The following is a 19,050-nucleotide window of genomic DNA, read 5'->3' as shown; positions in this document are numbered from 1 at the left end:
GCCCCCTCCATACGCACACCTCCAACCCCGAATAGCCTCTAAAGTCTGAGAGGAAACACTTGCTAAAAGCTTCTGAGAGATCATCTGGGAGGATTTTAAATTCAGAGTGAGCAGAGCTAAAGCTCACCCCCATTGAGACAATAGACAATGAGTTAATTACATTTTTCCTCCTACTAATTACCTGGGGATTTGAGTAACTGTTCGTGAGGGGAAGTGGAGGGATCCAAAGATGAGAGGGAGAAGGATCCCTTCGCAGCCCCAGTTTAACAGTCCTAACCTGAAGGGGGGGAGGGGAAGAAATCACAGCAGTTTCTAAACTTTTTTTTTTTTTTTCAGCTAGCCTCACTGCTATCCTGGGGCTATTTTGCTGAATGACTGGCTAAAGATGGTGTTTAAGCCTCACAGTACCTATGAAAATAAACAAAATAGCTCTTAGCGTCCTCCCAAAACTTGCCTACACACACGCACATGTACAAAACTGACTTTTCATTTGGGAGTTCTACCCTTCTATTTAAAAAACAAAAAACTGTTCCTAGGAAACATTCAACCCTCCCAGAGGATGGAGCAAGAGGTTTCTCTCCTTTCACTAAAAGGTTACAGGCTTTGTTGAGGTGGGAGGCAAGGGGGAAAGCAGGACTCAGTCTCTGAGAAACACTGAACTAGAAATGGGCTTGGGGCTTTCGTAACTCGGTGAAAGGGGACGAGTGTAGGTACGGGAGCCAAAGCAGAGCCTCGACATGCACCGTCTCTAGCACCGGGAGAAAACAGAAGTTTTTGTAGTTATTCCAAAAAGTTTCAAGGCAACATCTTGGTAAATGGTCTACCTTTCTCCTGGGAAGGTGATGGAGGAATGTAGCCTAGGGATGCTATCTTCTTCCAGGGATCCAACTTTATCACCTCCTGCCTCTTCCCCTACAGCCAGCCCCAAAGTGTGTCAGAAGATTAAACAGGTCTGAGGATGGGAAGAAAGGAGGGCTGTTCGCCTTACCTTGAGGCTTGGAGGCCTCCGTGGTGTTTGGAGGGGTCATAGCAATGCAGACGTCTCCCTCTGGGAACTTGTCACACTTAAGCATCTCTGGCCAGTAGAAGCCAAAGAACTGCATGACGGGCTCACAGGAGTCCCGCACAGCCTCGCAGAGCCAGCGGCATGGATAAATGGGCCGGTCCAGGCAGACCGGGGCAAAGAGAGAGCAGAGGAAGACCTGGGTGCCGATGTGACAATTTTTGTTGAGCAGGGGCACCCAGCTGCTTGCCTGCTGCTTCACTTCGGCCATCGTTTCATGCTCCAGCAGGTTGGGCAATACCATCTTCTTGTAACCAACATTGTGGCACAGCCGCAGGTCCACTGGGATGTCCACACATTGAGGGGGCTTGGTATAGAATCGCCCGCTCTGGTAGGAGCCGATGTCCGACTGGAAGCTCACATAGTCATACTCGCTGGCCATGCCACCAGCCCAGAGCCCGGCAGCAAAGGCCACTAGTACCCCCACTGGAGGCCAGCAGCAGCCCCAGGAGTGGTGCGCCCTACCCATCCTTGACCCACACTCAGATCAACTTTGGCACTGCTCTCTCTGGTCTCAGAGAGGTCTCACTGTGCAGAAAGTTTGGAGGCTCCTGCCAGTGATCCTCGGGGACAAAAGAAGCCTCCTCCACCCCTAGCCCCCACCCGCACAGTTGCTGAACACTCCTGCCCAACCCAGGAAATCTTGTACTCTTCCTGCTGGGGGTAGGTGGGTGGTGGGCAATGGGTGGGAAGGAGAGGGGAAGGGAGCGGGGCCAATACAGCCCGGTCTTTCCGTCTTTCCCTCCTTCCTTCCCTGGCCCGCGGGGTGAACAACACCGACTCCCGGAGGCTGCAGGCTGGAGAGTGTGCCCCGTGCTCTTGTTAGAAGAACCCTCTGAGTCTATCCTCTCAGCCAATCAGCTCCGAGCTACTCCTTTCTGCACTCTTTTCCCCATGTCAGTCACGGCCTCAATTAACCAATCGTTTCACTTGCAAGAGGACTCAGTTTGGTAAAGCTAAATACAAGTCAACACCCCTTAAAACAAAACAGAGGGAGAGAGAGAGAGAGAGAGAGAGAGAGAGAGATCAGATGTCTAATGCTAGAATTAACTGAGTCTTTGCAGAAAAAGCAGGAGATTTTACTGATTGACAAACCTTTAAAGTCCCTTTCAGCTTTAAATCTAGAATCCTAGGATCCCAACAAGCATCAGAGATTGGTCCATTTTCTATTCTTCTTCTAAACCACTGACCTTGGAGCACCAGGCTGCTAACTCAGTTCCTAGGTTTTGACCTCTGCAGCTCTTGAGAAGACTGGCCAGTTCGGAGCTGCCCAAGAGTGTGGGGAGAGATATGTGGACAAGTATTTCAGAAAGGATGCTGACTGTTTCCCAAAAGAACAGTCCTCGGATTTCTCTTAATTCCTCCACTCCAATAACCTTTGAGTTTCTGAAGCCACCTTCTGGTGAGATGTTGGGGGTTAGAGCTGACATGCTTCTTGTTTTGGAAATGTGCCAACTTTCATATAGGACTGGGGAAAGTTGCTCTTAACTAATATTGATGATTGCCAGGGGAATTTCAGTGCTCTGTGAAATACTACTTTTGCATTCATACAAAGAAAGAGGAGGGAAAAAAAACTCCCTGCCTTCAAGGAGTATATATTCTAATGGAGAGAGATAATATACAAAAGTCTGGGTACATAAAAGATATATACAAAAAAGGTGGAAAGTGATATGAAAGGAAAGGGAGGCACTAGCAGTTAAGAAACCAAGCAAGGTTTCCTGCCAAAATTTGAGTTGAGTCTTGAAGAAAATCAGAGAAACTGAAGCAAAGATAAGTGGGGATAGCATTCCAGGACACCATGGAGAAAAAAAAGAAAAAGAAAAAAGATGGAGTATATGTTTGAAGAACTGAAAATAGACTGGTGTTGCTAGATTGAAGTGTGTGTAAAGAAGAGTAAAGTATAGATAGGAAAACAAGAAAGGTGGAAAAGTAATAATTGATGAAGACCTTTAAATGAAAAACCGAGTTTACATTTGATTTATGTATTTTTCATTTCATTTCACTCATTTCAGTATTTTCATAGGTATTTATATACATGTTCCTCTTGGATTGTTACAACAGTCTTGGGAAGAAGGTTATGCCAGGATTATCATCCCCATTTTACAGATGAAGAAAGTGAGGTCCAATGTGGTTCAGTAGTTTGCCTATAGTCACATAGTAAGTGTCAACGCAAGAACATGAGACCATGAGTTCAGAATTCTTTCCACTTCGCCAGTATTTATGTATATTCCAGTTGAATCAAAGGATTTAGAGCTGGAAAAATCATAGAATTATAGAGTTAGAGCCTTTAAAGGCTATCTAGTCCCCCCCCTTTCATTTTACAAATGAGGAAACTGAGACTCAGAAAAGCTAAGTAATGTATCCAAAATCTCAACCAAAAAAAGAAAAGTAAAGTAAACAGCAGAGCTTTCAATCCAAAGCAGATTTTCTGATAATAATAAACCCAGCATCCTTTCCACTATAGCATTCTTCTTAGGCATGATGCCACCCCACCTGGCAGAAGGACTCAAGAACTTGAATGACTAAGACAGGCATGGCAGAAATTCAGCCTGGCTCTGTTAGCTTGTTTGCTAAACTCCATAATGCTTCAGGGAAGCTTGGTCTCAACCCCACAGACCTCATTTCTCCTTGGACTGATTCCAAAGAAAACTATGGCACTTGTGTAGAAATCAAGCTTCTTTCTTAAAGAGATAGCACCACTGACACAAATACGATTCAATTGTTCAGGTATGGAGTATTCTAAGTCTTCCTAGGACCAAAGGAATGCTAATCCTGAAATAATTGCTAATGCTATATCTCTGGAGTGCATGGGGCCATATTCCTCACAGAAGCTAGCTAGCAGGAACTCAGGTACCATTTGGAGAAAAAATATTATTTGCTTCTGGGATATTTCTCAGATTTGTTCTAACCTTTAGAACCAAATCAAATTCCTTTGCTTAATGAATATTTGAGAGGAATACATTTGCAGACAGATACATTTTTTCACTAGTCTGGGTTTCATTGGACTTCCAATTTTATTTCTTTTCTGTCACCATGGATGATTTTCCAGGCCTTAAATTTCCCCAAACTGATCCTGACAATCAGCCCCTTAACCCCCTACACTTATATTCATTGTAGTATCAAACTGGGGTGGCAGGAGGAATGGAGTATTGACTGACTGTAATCAAATCTTAAGGAGTTCTCCAGAACAAGGCATATTCCTCAAGAAGATCTCCAGCTTTTCTTAGGTTTTGTCTCAAAGGCCAAAGCAGTCAATGACATACCAGCTAAAATCTTTCTTGAACTTTTGTTCAGGTCTGACTCTTCACAACACCCTCATCCCCTTCCAAACACTCTTATTGGCCTATCTATGGACCATCAGAACAGTGATGGGATGCACTTGTCTCAAGGGCAAAGGAAGAGGGTATCTGTGTCTCAATCTTGAAGACCCATCAAGCAATATCCCAAAACCTCAAACTTAGGACTGTTCTGCATACATAGGAAACTCCTGTCCTATCCTAGAAGCCTCCATCCACATGGTCATCCCATTGTTACCAAATATAATTCCCAGTGGTAGAGAACTATCAGATTAGCTGGTCTGCTTTATCCATAGAGTTGAGGCACCACCATCTTCTTAGGCTTAGGCTTGTAACTTCAGTGTCATCCTCAGTTTTTGACTCATGCCACCCCCCATATCCAATCTGTCACCAAGTCTTGTCATTTATCACTTGAATAGTCCCCTTCTCTCCACTCACACAACTGCCCTTATTACTTCTTGCCTGGACTATTCTCCACTCAGCTACCAAAGTGATATTTCTAAAACACAAGATTGGCCATGTCATATCTAGCCCCAACCTTGAAAAACTCCAGTGGGTTTGTATTATCTCCAATATCAAATGTGAACCCCTCTGCTTATCTTTCAAAGTACTTTGCAACCTGGACTATCTTTCTTGCTTTATCACATTTTAATTCCCTGCATATACTCCATTATCCAGCAACATCAGATTTCTTGCCCTTCATCATATAAAACATTCTACACTCCATTCTATACCTCTTCCTTGGTTGCACCCATGCCTGAAACACTCTCCTTTCTCATCTCTGCCTACTGAGCTGTTTTCAGGATTCAGTTGAAATCCCCTCTTCTGCAGGAAGTCTTGCCTCTCTATCCTCCCTCTATTCCATCCCTCTGAGATTACCTTCTACCTCTTCTATCTATATCTTGTATATATCTAGTTATTTACATATTGTTTCCTTCAAAATTGAAACTTCTTGAAGGAATAGACACTGTTCTTGCCTTTCTTTGTAGCCCCCAGCATTTAGTACAATGCCTGGCATTCAGTATACAATTAATTAAATGCTTGTTGCTTATACATAAAATTGTAATGAAATGCAATCTTGCCTTAAGAAATAATGAGCAGAGGGATATTATAAGTAAATAAGGGAAATATGGAATAGTATACCTGACAGATCTATGGGAAAGGGAAGAATTTAAGACCAAGCAAGAGATAGAGAACATTACAAGATGTAAAATGAATAATTTTGATTAAATTGAATTAAAAAGGTTTTGTACAAACAAAACCAGTGCAACCAAAATTAGAAGAGAAACAATAAACTGGGGGGAAATTTCATAACAAAATTCTCTGGTGATTTATCAAATATATAAAAAACTAAGTCAAAATTACAAGAAATCAAGCTATTCCCCAATTGACAAATGGTCAAGGGATATGAATTGGCAGTTTTCAAATAAAGAAATCGAAACTATCAATAATCACATGAAAAAGTGTTCTAAATCCCTCCCGATAAGAGAAATGCAAGACAAAACAACTCTGAGATACCAACTCACACCTAGCAGATTGGCCAATATGACAGTAAAGGAAAATAATAAATGTTGGAGAAGATATGGCAAAATTGGGACACTAATGCATTAATGGTAGAGTTGTGAATTGATCCAACCATTCTGGAAGGCAATTTGGAATTATGCCCAAAGGGCTTTAAAAGATTGCATGTCCTCTGATCCAGCAATACCACTACTAAGTTTGTATACCAAATTATTTATAACCATGCTCTTTGTGGGGACAAATAATTGCAAAATGATGGGGTATGCTTTGATTAGGGAATGGATAAACAAATTGTGGTATATAATGGTGATGGAAAACTATTTTGCTATAAGGAATGATGAACTGCTTGATTTCTATAAAAACTGGGAAGATCTCCGTGAACTGATGTACAGTGAAATGAAGAGAACCAACTGAAACATTATGGGATGATCAAGTGTAATAGAAATTACTACTAATAGTAATGTAATGATCTAGGACAGTCCTGAGGGATTTATGATAAAGAATGCTATCCACATCGAGAGAAAAAACTTTGGTAGTAGAAACGCAGAAGAAAAACATATGACTTATCACTTGTTTATATGAGTATAGGATTTGGGATTTTGATTTTAAAAGATGACTCTATTACAAAAATGAATAACATGGAAACAGGTATTGAGTAATAATAATACATGTATAACAGTGGAATTGCTTGTCAACTCCAGGAATGGGGGAAGGAAGAGAGGAGGGAGAGAACATATGTCATGTAACCATGGAAAAATACTTTAAAATAATTTTTTTTAATTTTTTAAATTTGTTTTAAAAAGAATGAGCAGGATAGAATCGGAAAAACCTGAGAAGAGTTCTATGAACTGATGCAAAATGAAGTGAGAAGTGGGAAATCATTGTGTACAGTAATGATGATCAATTGTGAAAGACATGGCTACTTTGATCAGTACAATGATCCAAGACAACTCCAAAACACTCATGATTTAAAAAAAAAAAAAAAAGCTATCCACCTCCAGAGAGAGAATTGAGGAATTCTGAAGTATCATGCTATTGAAGTATCATTTTTTTCACTTTATCTTCTTGCTTTTTGCAACATAGCTAATATGGAAATATGGTTGGCATGACTTCACATATAATTAATATTATACTGTTTGCTTTCTCATTAAGGCTTGGAAGGAGAGAATCTAGAACCTGAATTTTTAATGAATATTGAAAATAAATAAATGATATATTGAAAAATAAGGCATATGCTTGTTGCTTGATTGATCAATAATCTTTTCATTTTTAGGATATGTCTAATTTCTAGATTAAATGAGATCATATCTGCAAAGCACTTAGCACAGTGTCTTGCACAGAGTAGGTGCTTAAAATAAATGTTTATTTTCTTTGAGGAAATGTAAAAATTTTCTAACATAAGAAAACATAAGGGAAACTTTCCTAACAGTGAGAGTTGTCCCAAAGTAGAGTAGACTGTGCGTACCATTTGACCCAGCAATATTACTACTACATCCGTATCTCAAAAAAAAATAGGAGAAAAGGACCTGCTTGGACTAAAATATCTGTAGGAGTTCTTTTTGTGTTAGCAAAAAGCTAAAAACTAAAAGGATGTCCATCAGTTAGGGAACAGCTAAACAATTTGTGGCATATACTTGTGTCAGAATTCTATTGTAATCTGTATTCTGTACAAAATATTATGAACAAGAACATCACAAAAAAAAAAACCTGGAAAGACTTATATGAAGTGATGCGAAAATGAAGTTATCAAAACCAGGAGAACATTGTACACAATAAACAGCAATAAGATACAATGATCAACAGAGAAAGATTTAGCTATTATCAGTAATATAAGAATACAAAACAATTCCAATTCTATCCATCACTAAAGAAGGTACTAACAGAGTCTGAAGGCTGATTGAAGCATACCATTCTTCATCTTATTTCCTCTATGAATTTTTCTCTAGTGTAAGTAATATGTACCTTCTTGCACAACATGATGAACATGAAGATGTATATTGTATGATAACACATGTGCAACCTTATTACCTGCCATCTTGAGGAGAGGAGAGAGGTAGAAAGGAGGGAGAGAATATGGAAAGCAAAATGTCAGAAAATGATTATTAAAAATGGTATCCACATGTAATTTGGAGTGGGAAATTTTTTTTAAAGAGTGAAGTACCTGGGTGGGAGAGAGTTCGTCATCACTGGTGGTCTTCAGGCAGTCTAAACAACCTCTCATTAGGATAAAATCTTGATTAAGTCTAGGCTGCCTTGCAGCTCTTTAAAATTCTATGATTCACAATGAATTGCCACACTGCATTGCTCAACTTTTGTATGTAGAAGTTCAGTTTTTTTGTTCCTTAGTAGAGTATGTGGGTGAAGGGAGTGATGAGGAAGGTAGAGAGAAGGGGAGAAAGAGAGGGAAAGGAATATTTACAAATGTTCTGTGGGATTATATTGACCTTGAGTCAGTTATTTCTCATTCCTTGGCCTTTGTTTATTAAACTGTAAAATAAGAGTTGGATTTGATAATTTTGAGATCTCAACTAGAGGTTAGATTCCATAACTCTAACATTCTGGGGAAGGTTCTGTCATATTGATAGTCAGAGAATTCCAAAGTTGAGAAACAAGCTCTTTCTCCTCCTTGGGAAGGTGGGAAGGATGATGAGGGAGAGAGAAAGGAGGAAGGAAGAGAGGGGAGGAGGGAGAAAGGAATGATGGAAAGAGGAAGGAAAGAAAAAGAAGAAAGGAAAACATTTAAACTTGAGGTTTTGTTCATTTCAAATGAGGTTCCAATCTTTCCCACACCATCAACTTATTCAGTCAGAGAGTCAGGAGCTCAGCAGACATACTTATGCCTCCCAAGAAAAGTTGTAGACATCATTAATAAAAGATTCAGGGGAGGAGAGGAAAAGGATGAGGAATCCTTTCCATCACAATGGGAGATGTCCTAGTATTGTCCCCAGAGTGGCAGGAGAAGCAAAAGAAGACCATTCACATCCAGTAGGACAGATCAGCCACCTCTTTCAACTCTGGGAAGTTCTAGGAAATCGAAAGTGAAGCAGCACATGCTTCAGTGACAGGAGGCCCATAAATCTTCCAGGATGGCTGCAGGGAGGAGACTAGGAGCCTAGATGCATTCCCCACAGAGACTGGTGCTTGTTTACCTAACCTGTTCACGGCAGGGAAGTGCCCTGGCCTCCACTGGCCTTTCTCAAAGGACCTAGCTATGGTGGGGGTTAGGGGAGTGGGATTTGGGGGGCAAAAATGCCTTGCTCTGTTTCTCACCCATCACCCTACCAGGGATACATTTCATCCCAATGGCCATGGAAGCAAGACTGTCTACAGGATATGATTGAAGGAATACTTCAAGAGCCTAACACCACCCCCACCCTGACAACACACTCACACACATACACACACACACACACACACACACACACACACATGCAAAACATACACTGATCTTCTTCTCCTCCCGCACCATCATTCATGGTTGAAATGCCACCAGAATCATTATTTTGGATCTAAGTCTGAGACATGCTCCTTATATTATAACTCTACTCCCATCCCCACCCCTTGCTAAGAAGTAACCCACTAAGGCATAATCAGCAATTTACACTCCAGGCTGGAAAATTTTAAGGAGCTGATTCATGCAAGTAGTCTACTGAGTGAGTTTTGATAAAGAAAACAGTAGAAAGATAGGTCTTGACCCCAAAGCAGAGGACTGAATGGGGGAATGGGGTCATGGATGTCATGGACTGGGGGACTGAGGGTGAACTGAATAGCAAGGTAAAAGGAAACTTATCTACACCACAAATTTTTATTTCCACAACCCTGAATATGGACAATATCTATATGACAATGCTCTGAGTACCATCTCTGTTCTCACAGCTTATTGAAGGTAGAAGTCTTCCTCATCTTGAAACAAAGAGACACTAGTAAATGAGAAAATCAGCATGGTACAGGGGGAAAAGCACTTGCTTGGGAGTTAGGAGATCAGAGTGCTGAGACTGACGACGCGGGTTAATATAATGCCACTATTAGTTTTATTTCCTAAAATGATCAGTGGAAAAGGAAAAGAACTTATATTCTAAAATATTTATAATAGCTCCCTTTGAGGTAGCAAAGAACTAGAAATTGAGGGAATGTCCATCAGTTGGGGAATGGCTAAACAAGTTATGGCATATCATTATAGTAGAATACTACTATGCCATAAGAAATAACTAGTTTAATTTTTTTAAAAAACAAGGAAATGGGAAGACCTGGGTTCAGTTCTAGTCACTTCTAGTCACACCTCAGTTCTAGTCACATGTCCTAACTGTGTGATCCTGGGCAAGTGACTTAACCCCAATTGCCTAGCCTTTTGTCACACCTGTCTTAGAATTGATACTAAGAAAGAAGGTAAAGGTTAAAAAAAAAAGATGGAAAGACCAATATGAAATTGAGAGGAGTTAAAAATGAGCAGAATCATGAGAACATTATATATAGCCACTGAAATATTATTTGAAGAATGATTTGTGTATGTCCCCCTCTAGAGAAAGAATTGATAAATAGAAAAAGCAAGTTATAGTTTTATATATACTTCTATCTTTTTGTCAAATGATGCCTTCTCTAATGTAGGAGGAGAGGTAGGAAAAGAAAGATACACCTGGGAATTTTAATATAACAAACACATAAATATATAAATACATTTTTTAAATCGACTGTGTGATCAATGCATTGCTGATGGACTTGTGAATTCATCCAACCATTCTGGAGGGCAATTTGGAATTATACCCAAAGGATTATAAAATAATGGATATCCCTTGTTCTAGTAATACCACTACTCCATCTGTATCACAAAGTGAAAAAAAATGAGAAAGGACCTGTTTGTACAAAAATATTTATAGCTACTCTTTTTGTGGTGGCAAAGAATTGGAAATTGAAGGGATGCTGATCAATTGGGCAATGACTAAACAAATTGTGGAATATGATAGTGATGGAATACTATTGTGCTATAAGGAATGATGAACAAGATAATTTTAGAAAGAGCTTGAAAGGTCCTAGGTTCAAATTTGGTTTCAGATACTTCTGAGCTGTGTGACCCTGGGCAAGTCACTTAACCCCCATTGCCTAGCCCTTACCACTTACCTTATCAATACATAGTATTGATTCTAAGGCAGAGTGTAAGGGTTTTAAAAAAGAGCTAGAAAGACCTACATGAACTGATGCAGAGTGAAATAAGCAAAATCGGGAGAACATCATAACACAGAAACTGAAATATCATGGAACAATCGAATGTTAGAAGACTTTGTTACTAACAGCAATACAATGATCCAAGAAAATTCTGAGGGACTTGTGAAAAAGAATGTAATCCAGCTGCAAAGAAAGAACTGTTGGAGTAGGAAAACAGATGAAAGTATGTGATTTTTCACTTGTTTATTTGGAGATATGTTTGGGGGTTTTGTTTTATAAGGTTATTCATTTACAAAAATGAACAATATGAAAAATTTAAAAACATTAAATAATTAATTAATTGATTTTCTAAAATGACTATAGGACTTTGGTCAAATGATTTAATATCTCTGGGCCTCAGTTTTCTTGTCTATACAGTGGTAGTTGAAGAAGCAAAGGTTAGGTGGATAAAAAGTCAATGAATATCTTATAGCAGTGATTCCCAAAGTGGGCACCACCACCCCCTGGTGGGTGCTGCAGCAATCTGTGGTGATAGCCACAGGTGCATTTATCTTTCCTATTAATTGCTATTAAAATTTTTAAAAATTTAATTTCCAGGGGGCTAAGTAATATTTTTTCTGGAAAGGGGGCAGTAGGCCAAAAAGTTTGGGAACCACTGTCTTATAGGGTCCTTTGTCCCTTATGCACTGTACTATAATGCCACTGAGATCCCTTCTAACTCTAAATTTCTATGATTCTATGAAAAGATGCATGTGAATCAAGGGAAACTGACAATGAATGACAGGAACTGTCCCCTCTAAAAACTATAAGTGGTGCAATATGGCCCCCAAAAGAATCAACAAGATCAGAGAACTATATGAACAGAATTTTAAAAGTCTATAGGATAGGATAGAAATAGAAGAAATGGATGAAAGTTGTAGAAAATCTTCAATTTGATGCAAGCAGAAACCTTTCTAATAATTAAAGCCATCCCAAAGCCAAACAGACTACCTCTGAGGGATCTAGTACTCCCAATAATTGGTGGTCATAAAAGCATAACTCTAGATCTGAAAGCAATCTATGAGGTCATCTGATCCAACTCACTCATTTTACAAACAGAAAAACCAAGATTAAAAAATGTTAAGTAATTTTACCGATCGCAAGGGTACTCGAAGAGGTAGTATTTGAACCCCAGTGTTCTGACTCTGTAACCAATGCCTTTACCCCTGTACCACAAAACCAGATATATACTTATCAGGGATGTTTTCATGGAGATTCTTGATTTGAGTAGGGGGCTAGACTAGATGGCCCCTGAAGTCCTTTCCAACTCTATTCACTGTTCTACTGTCCTACCTCACTGTAAGGATCAGTAAGATGGCCAGTTTGACATGAGTTCAAAAAGAAGATGGGCAGAGGAGAGAGAAGATAAGATTGAAAAGGTAAGTAGAGACTAGGTTGTGAAGGTATTTAAAAGCCAAAAAGAGGGATATATATATATATATATTTGATCCTAAGGGCAATAGGGAGTCAATGGAGAAGTCTTAACTTAGTCTCAAAACAGCTTACTAAAAGGGATCTCTAAAAGCCCTACTTTACACACACACAGACAGAAGGATACACATAGCTCCCAAAGGTCAGAAATCTCCCAGGAGCATATATCATTCAGACACCCTATTTACAAAAATACTCTAGTTGTGGAAGGTGCAGGGGGGCAGGGGATTATACTTCTGCCAAGAAATTAAACTCTACAAGTTACTCAGTGTTTCCAAAGAAGGTCTCAAGGAATTACCTGGACAGATCAAGAAAGATAAGCACCAGCTCCATCTCTTCCTTTCCTTGATTCTGAGTTAAACTGAACTGCCATTCTTAAAATGTTCCCAATATACAATGACATAAGCAACCATCCTTTACATAGGGTTTATGTAAACAACTATATTGGAAGCTATAACAGCTTCCAATATAGTTCAAATTTTGCCTCAGACATTTAGTAGCTGTGTGACTGCCTTAGTTTCCTCAACTATAAATTGAGGGGTAAAAATAGTACCTACCTCCCAGAAATGTTTTGAGAAATAAATGAGCCAATATTTGTAAAGTGCTTAGTGCTATGCTTGGCACACAAGGAAGGCTCTTTTTTTTCTTTAAACCCTTACCTGTTGTCTTAGAATCAATACTATGTATTGGTTCCAAGGCAGAAGAGCAGGAAGGGCTAGGCAATGGAGGTTAAGTGACTTGTCCAAGGTCACACAGCTAGGAAGTGTATGAGGCCAAATTTGAACCCAGGCATGGCAGGCTCTCATTAAATACTTCTTTCCTTCTTCATAGAAATAGAACACTATCACAACTTCAGAAATTATGCATCCTAGTCCCACTCTGACACTAGTTAACATTGAGTAAGTCACTCTATTTCTGTTGGACTCAGTTTCCTTTTCTAAAAAATTAGGAGCTCTTCCAATTTGAAAAGTTTGTAAGTCTGTGGCCCTTGTTCTCCCTTCTGTCTGTGATTTTAGAATATTCATGTTGTTCTTCACTTGTATTACTACTAAGTCAACAATGATTTAATATTTAATATCTGCATTTATAAGAACATTACCTTTTATCAAATTCTTCATCCATTGAAGGAAAAAGCCTTAAACTCCCCCCAAAACCTAATTTATCCAATGAGGATTTTTTTTTTGCTTTTCTGCTTTTTTTATTATAGTCTAGACCACCAAATTGCTTACACCACCATATAAAGCCTCATAAATAACAACTTCCCAAACAGAAACACTAAGCCTTGGAGCTTTCTCTCTGAGTCTTACATTAACTCCTCCAATATGAAGGCTTTTCCAATAATTTCAGTCCATAAATATATAACTAGCTGCTTCTTAAATTACAGTATAATCCTTAATGCTATCATTTATGTTTTATTTTATTGCCATTATCCTTGGCCCCTTGAGAGGAGAATAAAATATTCTTCTTGAAATTTGAAATCCTGCAGCATTCACCGTGTTTGTAATTGACCCTACTTTTCCAGCATCTTGGTTTAACTTCTAACCTGTCTGGAATTGCTACTGAATTATTAATGAGTATTTCTGGTCTGTTCCTTTTAACCTTGATCTCTCTCCCACTCCTGCCTTGGAAAAGCAAGAGATACAGTTAAGAGAATCCTAGCCACATCCAAATATGTACCTCTTCTGTAAATTTCATACGCCACACCTCTCTCTCAGGGGATGGAGAGCATTCTTCATATTTAGTCCTTTGGAATCATGGTTGGTCATTGTATTGATTGGAATTCTTAAGTCTTTCAGAGATGTTCATTTTTACCATCTTGTTGATTTTAAAATGCTGCTCTAATTACTCTATAAATTGTTCTCCTTGTTCTTCTCACTTCGCTCCATATCAATTCATACTAGTTTCCCCTAGTTCCCCTGAAATCATTTCTTTCATCATTTCTTATAGCATAGTAATATTCCATTACATTCAAATGCCATAATTTGTTCAGCCATTCCCCAATTCATGGAGATGGCCAATATGGGAATTTGTTTTGCCTGAATATGCATACTTGTTATAAAAGTTTTATTTTTCATTTTTCTTTTTTTTTTCAAATGTGTAAGGGGCTGGGGAGTGAGAGGGAGTGAAAAACCTCAGTCAGTCAGCTCATATTTACTTAACATCTATGTGATAGGCACTGCATAAAGTTCTAGAGATTTTTTTAAAAGAAAAAATATTCCTCATGCCAATAAGTTCGTAAGCAAATGTGACTGAAAAAAATAGAATTGAATTTAAGAAAAAGAAAAGAATGCAGGAATAGGACTCAATTCATCTGGACATTAGTCATGATACTGATATCATTTCACCTCCCTAGCCTCAGTTTCCTCTTCTATAAATTGATGGGTTGGAGTAGATGTTCTTTAAGTTATTTTCCAATTTTATGATAGAAAAGCTCTATAATTCAGTTATAACTCTCCTCTAAGCCTCAGTTTCCTTTTCTGTAAAAGAGAACTTAGTGTTTTCTAAAATCCCTTCCTTACAGTCTGTTTTTCTGCCTAACTGGAACCAAAGTAGTGCAGATAAGTAGGGTAAATTTAGCCTGAGGCAGAGATGGTAGAACAGTGGTGTCTGTGGTCACTAATGTGGGTGGTTGAGGTACATTGGAAACAGATTTTGCTAGCTGAAGAAGTCAAGGAACTAGGAAACTAGGGTACTCCACTCATGGTGGAGAAGACAGTGAGTCAGTTTCTGAACCTATTGGCTGGCAAGTGACCCTAGGGGCCAGAGATAACAAGGATCTAGACAAGCTGGAGAAGAAGTTATAGCTAAGCAATAAGGGGTAGGTCTGAAAATGACATCAGGGAGCAAGGAATAGGACAATTCCTCCTCTGGGCCCTGAGTATCAGAGGGTGGAGTGTATGATATGCTCAGGAAGGGCTAGCCCCTCAGGTGTGAAAGCTTGCCAAGCCTTCTTAGAGCTGCTCTTCCACCTTTGGTGTATACTTGTCATTTAACTCACCTGTGGCTCCAAAAAGCTGTAGTGTGCACAGTGACCACACTTCAGTAAAACAGGCAGACAGGCTAAATCATATTAAGAGTAACAGACAAGCTTCAAGCCCATTAGTGAGTTAAGGGAATGTCTACCCCAACCATGTGAAGATTTCCCCCAGTGGAATAAGAACAATTTGTTCTAAGGCTAATGTGTGGAGTACTTAGAGCTTAGTCAGACACGGAAGACCCCGAGGTCCTCCACTGCATCTTGGGCCATCCCCAGTCCTCTTGACTTTTGTCTTGCCACTGAACTTGGATGACTCTGGAAGAAAGAGTGGGGCTTATGACTTTATGCAGCTCTACCTCATTTAAATATGGCTTATGAGCAAGTCAAAACATCATCCCATAATGTTGGTCCTCTTTGAAAGCAAAGGATGAACAACACCAGAAGATATGAGAGAAGGGATAGTCAGCCTTAGAGAGATGTGGTGGTCTGAGAGACAGGGGTTGAGGAGGAAGGAAATAGGAGTAACACTTTCTTTTTTCTTTTTCTAAACCCTTAACTTCCATCTTAGAATCAATTATTAGTTCCAAGGCAGAAGAGTGGTGAGGACTAGGCAATGGAGATTAAGTGACTTGCCCAGGGCCACACAGCTAGGAAGTATCTGAGGTCAGATTTGAACCCAGTACCACCCATCTCTAGATGTGGCTCTCAATCCTTTGAATCACTGAGCTGCCTCCAGGCACTTAACACTTTCAAAAGCCTGTACTACTGATGAGTACCAAAGGACACATATAAATGTGGTGAAAAGTCTAGTATCAGTAAACCCTGGAAAAGTTAAGGAATATAAGAGGAAGAGACTTAGGATTATAGAATGATAGGTTTGATGAGATCTTAAAGATTATCCAGTCTAATCTACTCATTTTACAAATGAGGAAAGTGAAGCCCAGATAGGTGGAGAAACTTGCCTAAAGTCATACAGCAAGTTAGATGCAAATCAGGATTCAAAATCAGGTCCTATTCTAAATCTCCTGATCTTTCCACTGTGCCACATTAGAGGAGGCTCCTTAGCCTTGGAAATGAAGAGCAAAAGAATATTATGACAGGCAAAGGTCAGTTAATTATGGGGCCAGAGGAGAGGAGCAGCCAGAATAGGTTAGGCTAGTGCAAGCATTCCTTGTACTAACTATCTCTCCCTAGTTGATCTAAGCATCTCAAGTCCAGAGAATCCATGGAGGTGTGGGAGAGATGGGAGAAAGGCTCACATACAGTCAATCTGGGAAGATGAGACATACAGAGGACATATTACTGGACGATGTAGCTATCTGCTTTCCTTTTGTTCCATTTTAGAAAATATATCTCTCCATCCCTCATCTGAGTTACCATCCAGACAAGGGGAAGAGACTGAAACTCTGGGAAGTGCCACATGATAGTCTTCAAGGGAGCCCTCAGTGTGCCCGCCCCGTTGGAATCTCATCCATCCTTCAAGACCTGGTTCAAATGCAACCTGCTCTATGAAGTAGTCAGAAATATGCATTTCTTCCAGAGACATGTTCTCAAACCTTTACGGTGCGCTTTCAGCTTAGGAAGGGGGGATTGACTTCCCTGGGTTTTTTCCTTAGCATTATGGGTCAATGGACACAGTTCCTTGTTGTTCCCTTTCCCCTCCCCTCAACACCACCCCACTTCTACTCTGGATTCCACTTCAACTAGTAACAGCTGGGTCTGAACTCAGCAAGTTGAGGAAGAAGAGGCAAGGGGGGAGATGTGGTAGGGGAGCCCACCTTTAGATCTGGAAAGGACCTCTAAGATCCTTCATTCTATAAAAGAAGAAAATCAGGCCAAAGAACTTACTTGCCCTTAGCTGCACAGTTAGGAAAAGTGGCAGATCAGGGATTGAAAACTAGTTTCTTTCCATTATACCACCTATATTGGTAAATATGGAATATGAAGGCAGAGGCTCTGGGAAATATTACTCTTTCCCTCCCACTCCTCCTCTCCTTCAAACTAGTAAGGAGTTATGGCACTACTTTATCCCATTCTCTGAACCACAAGGTTCCACAGTCAAGTGTAAAGGCTATTTTGTCTCATAGCCGATGGCTAAATTCCACCCCTTGCCTTCAGAATTGGCATCCAGGTAGGAGAAGACTATAAGCCACTGCCACTTGTGCCTGTAGGAAGATGTGGGTACTCTCGTGCCCTGCAGCTCTTTAGGAAAGAAGTCTACCAATGTGAGTCAATCAATAAATATTTATTAAGCACCTAGCATGTGCCAGGCCCTGTGCTGAGGACTGAAAGTTGCACTGGGGGAGGGGGAAAGGAACAACAAGGGATCCAGACTGCTGAGAAAAAAAAAAAAAGCCCAGGGAAGCAAATTCCCCTTCCTAAGTTGAAAGGGCATGATAGAGGCTTGAGAACATGACCCTCGCTCTCCAAGCCCTTTCACTCTCTCAGCTTGTCTCTGACACGTAATATTTCCATTGTTCCAAGGATAACTAGCCTCGGAACATGAGATCCGTGGGCTGTGCAGAACACTGTCTCCCACCCATTATTCTCTGGGGGAATGCTTCTGGTAGAGTCAGACTTCAAGGTATATCTGGGGGGTGGGGGGTCATACTTAGGACACAGAGAGAGGGCTAGCGGACAGACTGCACAGTTAGGTGAATGTTCACTGCAGATTTGAGCTATGAAGTAGGAAGAATGGGGAGTGAGAGATGTGTCCAGGCAGGTAAGATCCAACAGGCCTGACTCTTCTCTTTACACGCCTTCATCAGCCTATTCATCCCTGTCATCCACATTCACTTGCCACCTTTCCACTTCTGAACCTGACAGCCTTCCCAATGGACTCTCAGACATCCTTTCTCTTGGTCCAAAAATGCTTTCCTAAATCAATACCATCCTTAACCAGCCCCTGAAACCAATCTTTCTCTCAGGCCTTGCCATTCTCTTCTGCTACCTGAAAAACCATTCCCTCCACTGGCTCTGCAAATTCCACGAGCACCGTTCATCCTTCTTATGGGTTTTCTTGAGAGTGTCATACAAAACCACAGCATTGACAGACCCAGAGTCCTAGGACTGTGAGGCTGTGGACAAGTAACTTCTTTAGCCTGATTTTCTTCTTTTATAAAATGAAGAGATTATTCCAAATGATCTTAAAGGTGCCTTCCAGATCTACAAGCACTCTGAGATAGGAGGGCCTTCAAGTTCGAAAGATAGTATGAGACAGGTTGGTGTAGATTCTCTCCTCACAAATCTTCAGATTAAAAGTGTTCCCCTCTGCAAAGGCCAGACCCAAGGAGCATAATAGAATATATTAGTTGTCCTGGTTGTATGGTGTATTTGTTGGCCCTCCCCTATCCATTTCCCTTCTCCAGTTCTCCCTCCCTCCTCCTGCTCCATTCAGCTCTACCTCTCTAAGGACAATGGCAGCAACTGAGATGATTTTTACCAAATGACTGATTTTAGTTCATTAGGCGAGAGAGAGGGCCACCAAAGAATGTCCTCTCAGGGCTGCAGATGGGATAATCTCATGAACCCAATGACAAAGGGGTATTCTCCAGGGCCTAGTG

The 19,050-nt window shown here is 40.2% G+C and overlaps 1 protein-coding gene across 1 annotated transcript in view; it reads right to left on the bottom strand.

Annotated features, from left to right (window-relative positions):
- Window positions 1-1,747, bottom strand: part of SFRP1 (secreted frizzled related protein 1) — an 83,245-nt gene extending 81,498 nt beyond the window's left edge. The window contains exon 1 of the mRNA XM_044660844.1: window positions 989-1,747. Within this exon, the coding sequence (XP_044516779.1) occupies window positions 989-1,532 (544 nt within the window). The 5' untranslated portion in view covers window positions 1,533-1,747. The remainder of the gene's footprint in view (window positions 1-988) is intronic.
- Between the last annotated feature and the right edge of the window lie 17,303 nt (window positions 1,748-19,050).

Source organism: Gracilinanus agilis, chromosome 2 (assembly GCF_016433145.1).
Source record: "Gracilinanus agilis isolate LMUSP501 chromosome 2, AgileGrace, whole genome shotgun sequence".
Lineage (NCBI taxonomy): Eukaryota > Metazoa > Chordata > Mammalia > Didelphimorphia > Didelphidae > Gracilinanus > Gracilinanus agilis.
The sequence above is the reverse complement of the archived record's forward strand: the minus strand, read 5'-3'. Positions and strand labels throughout refer to the sequence as shown.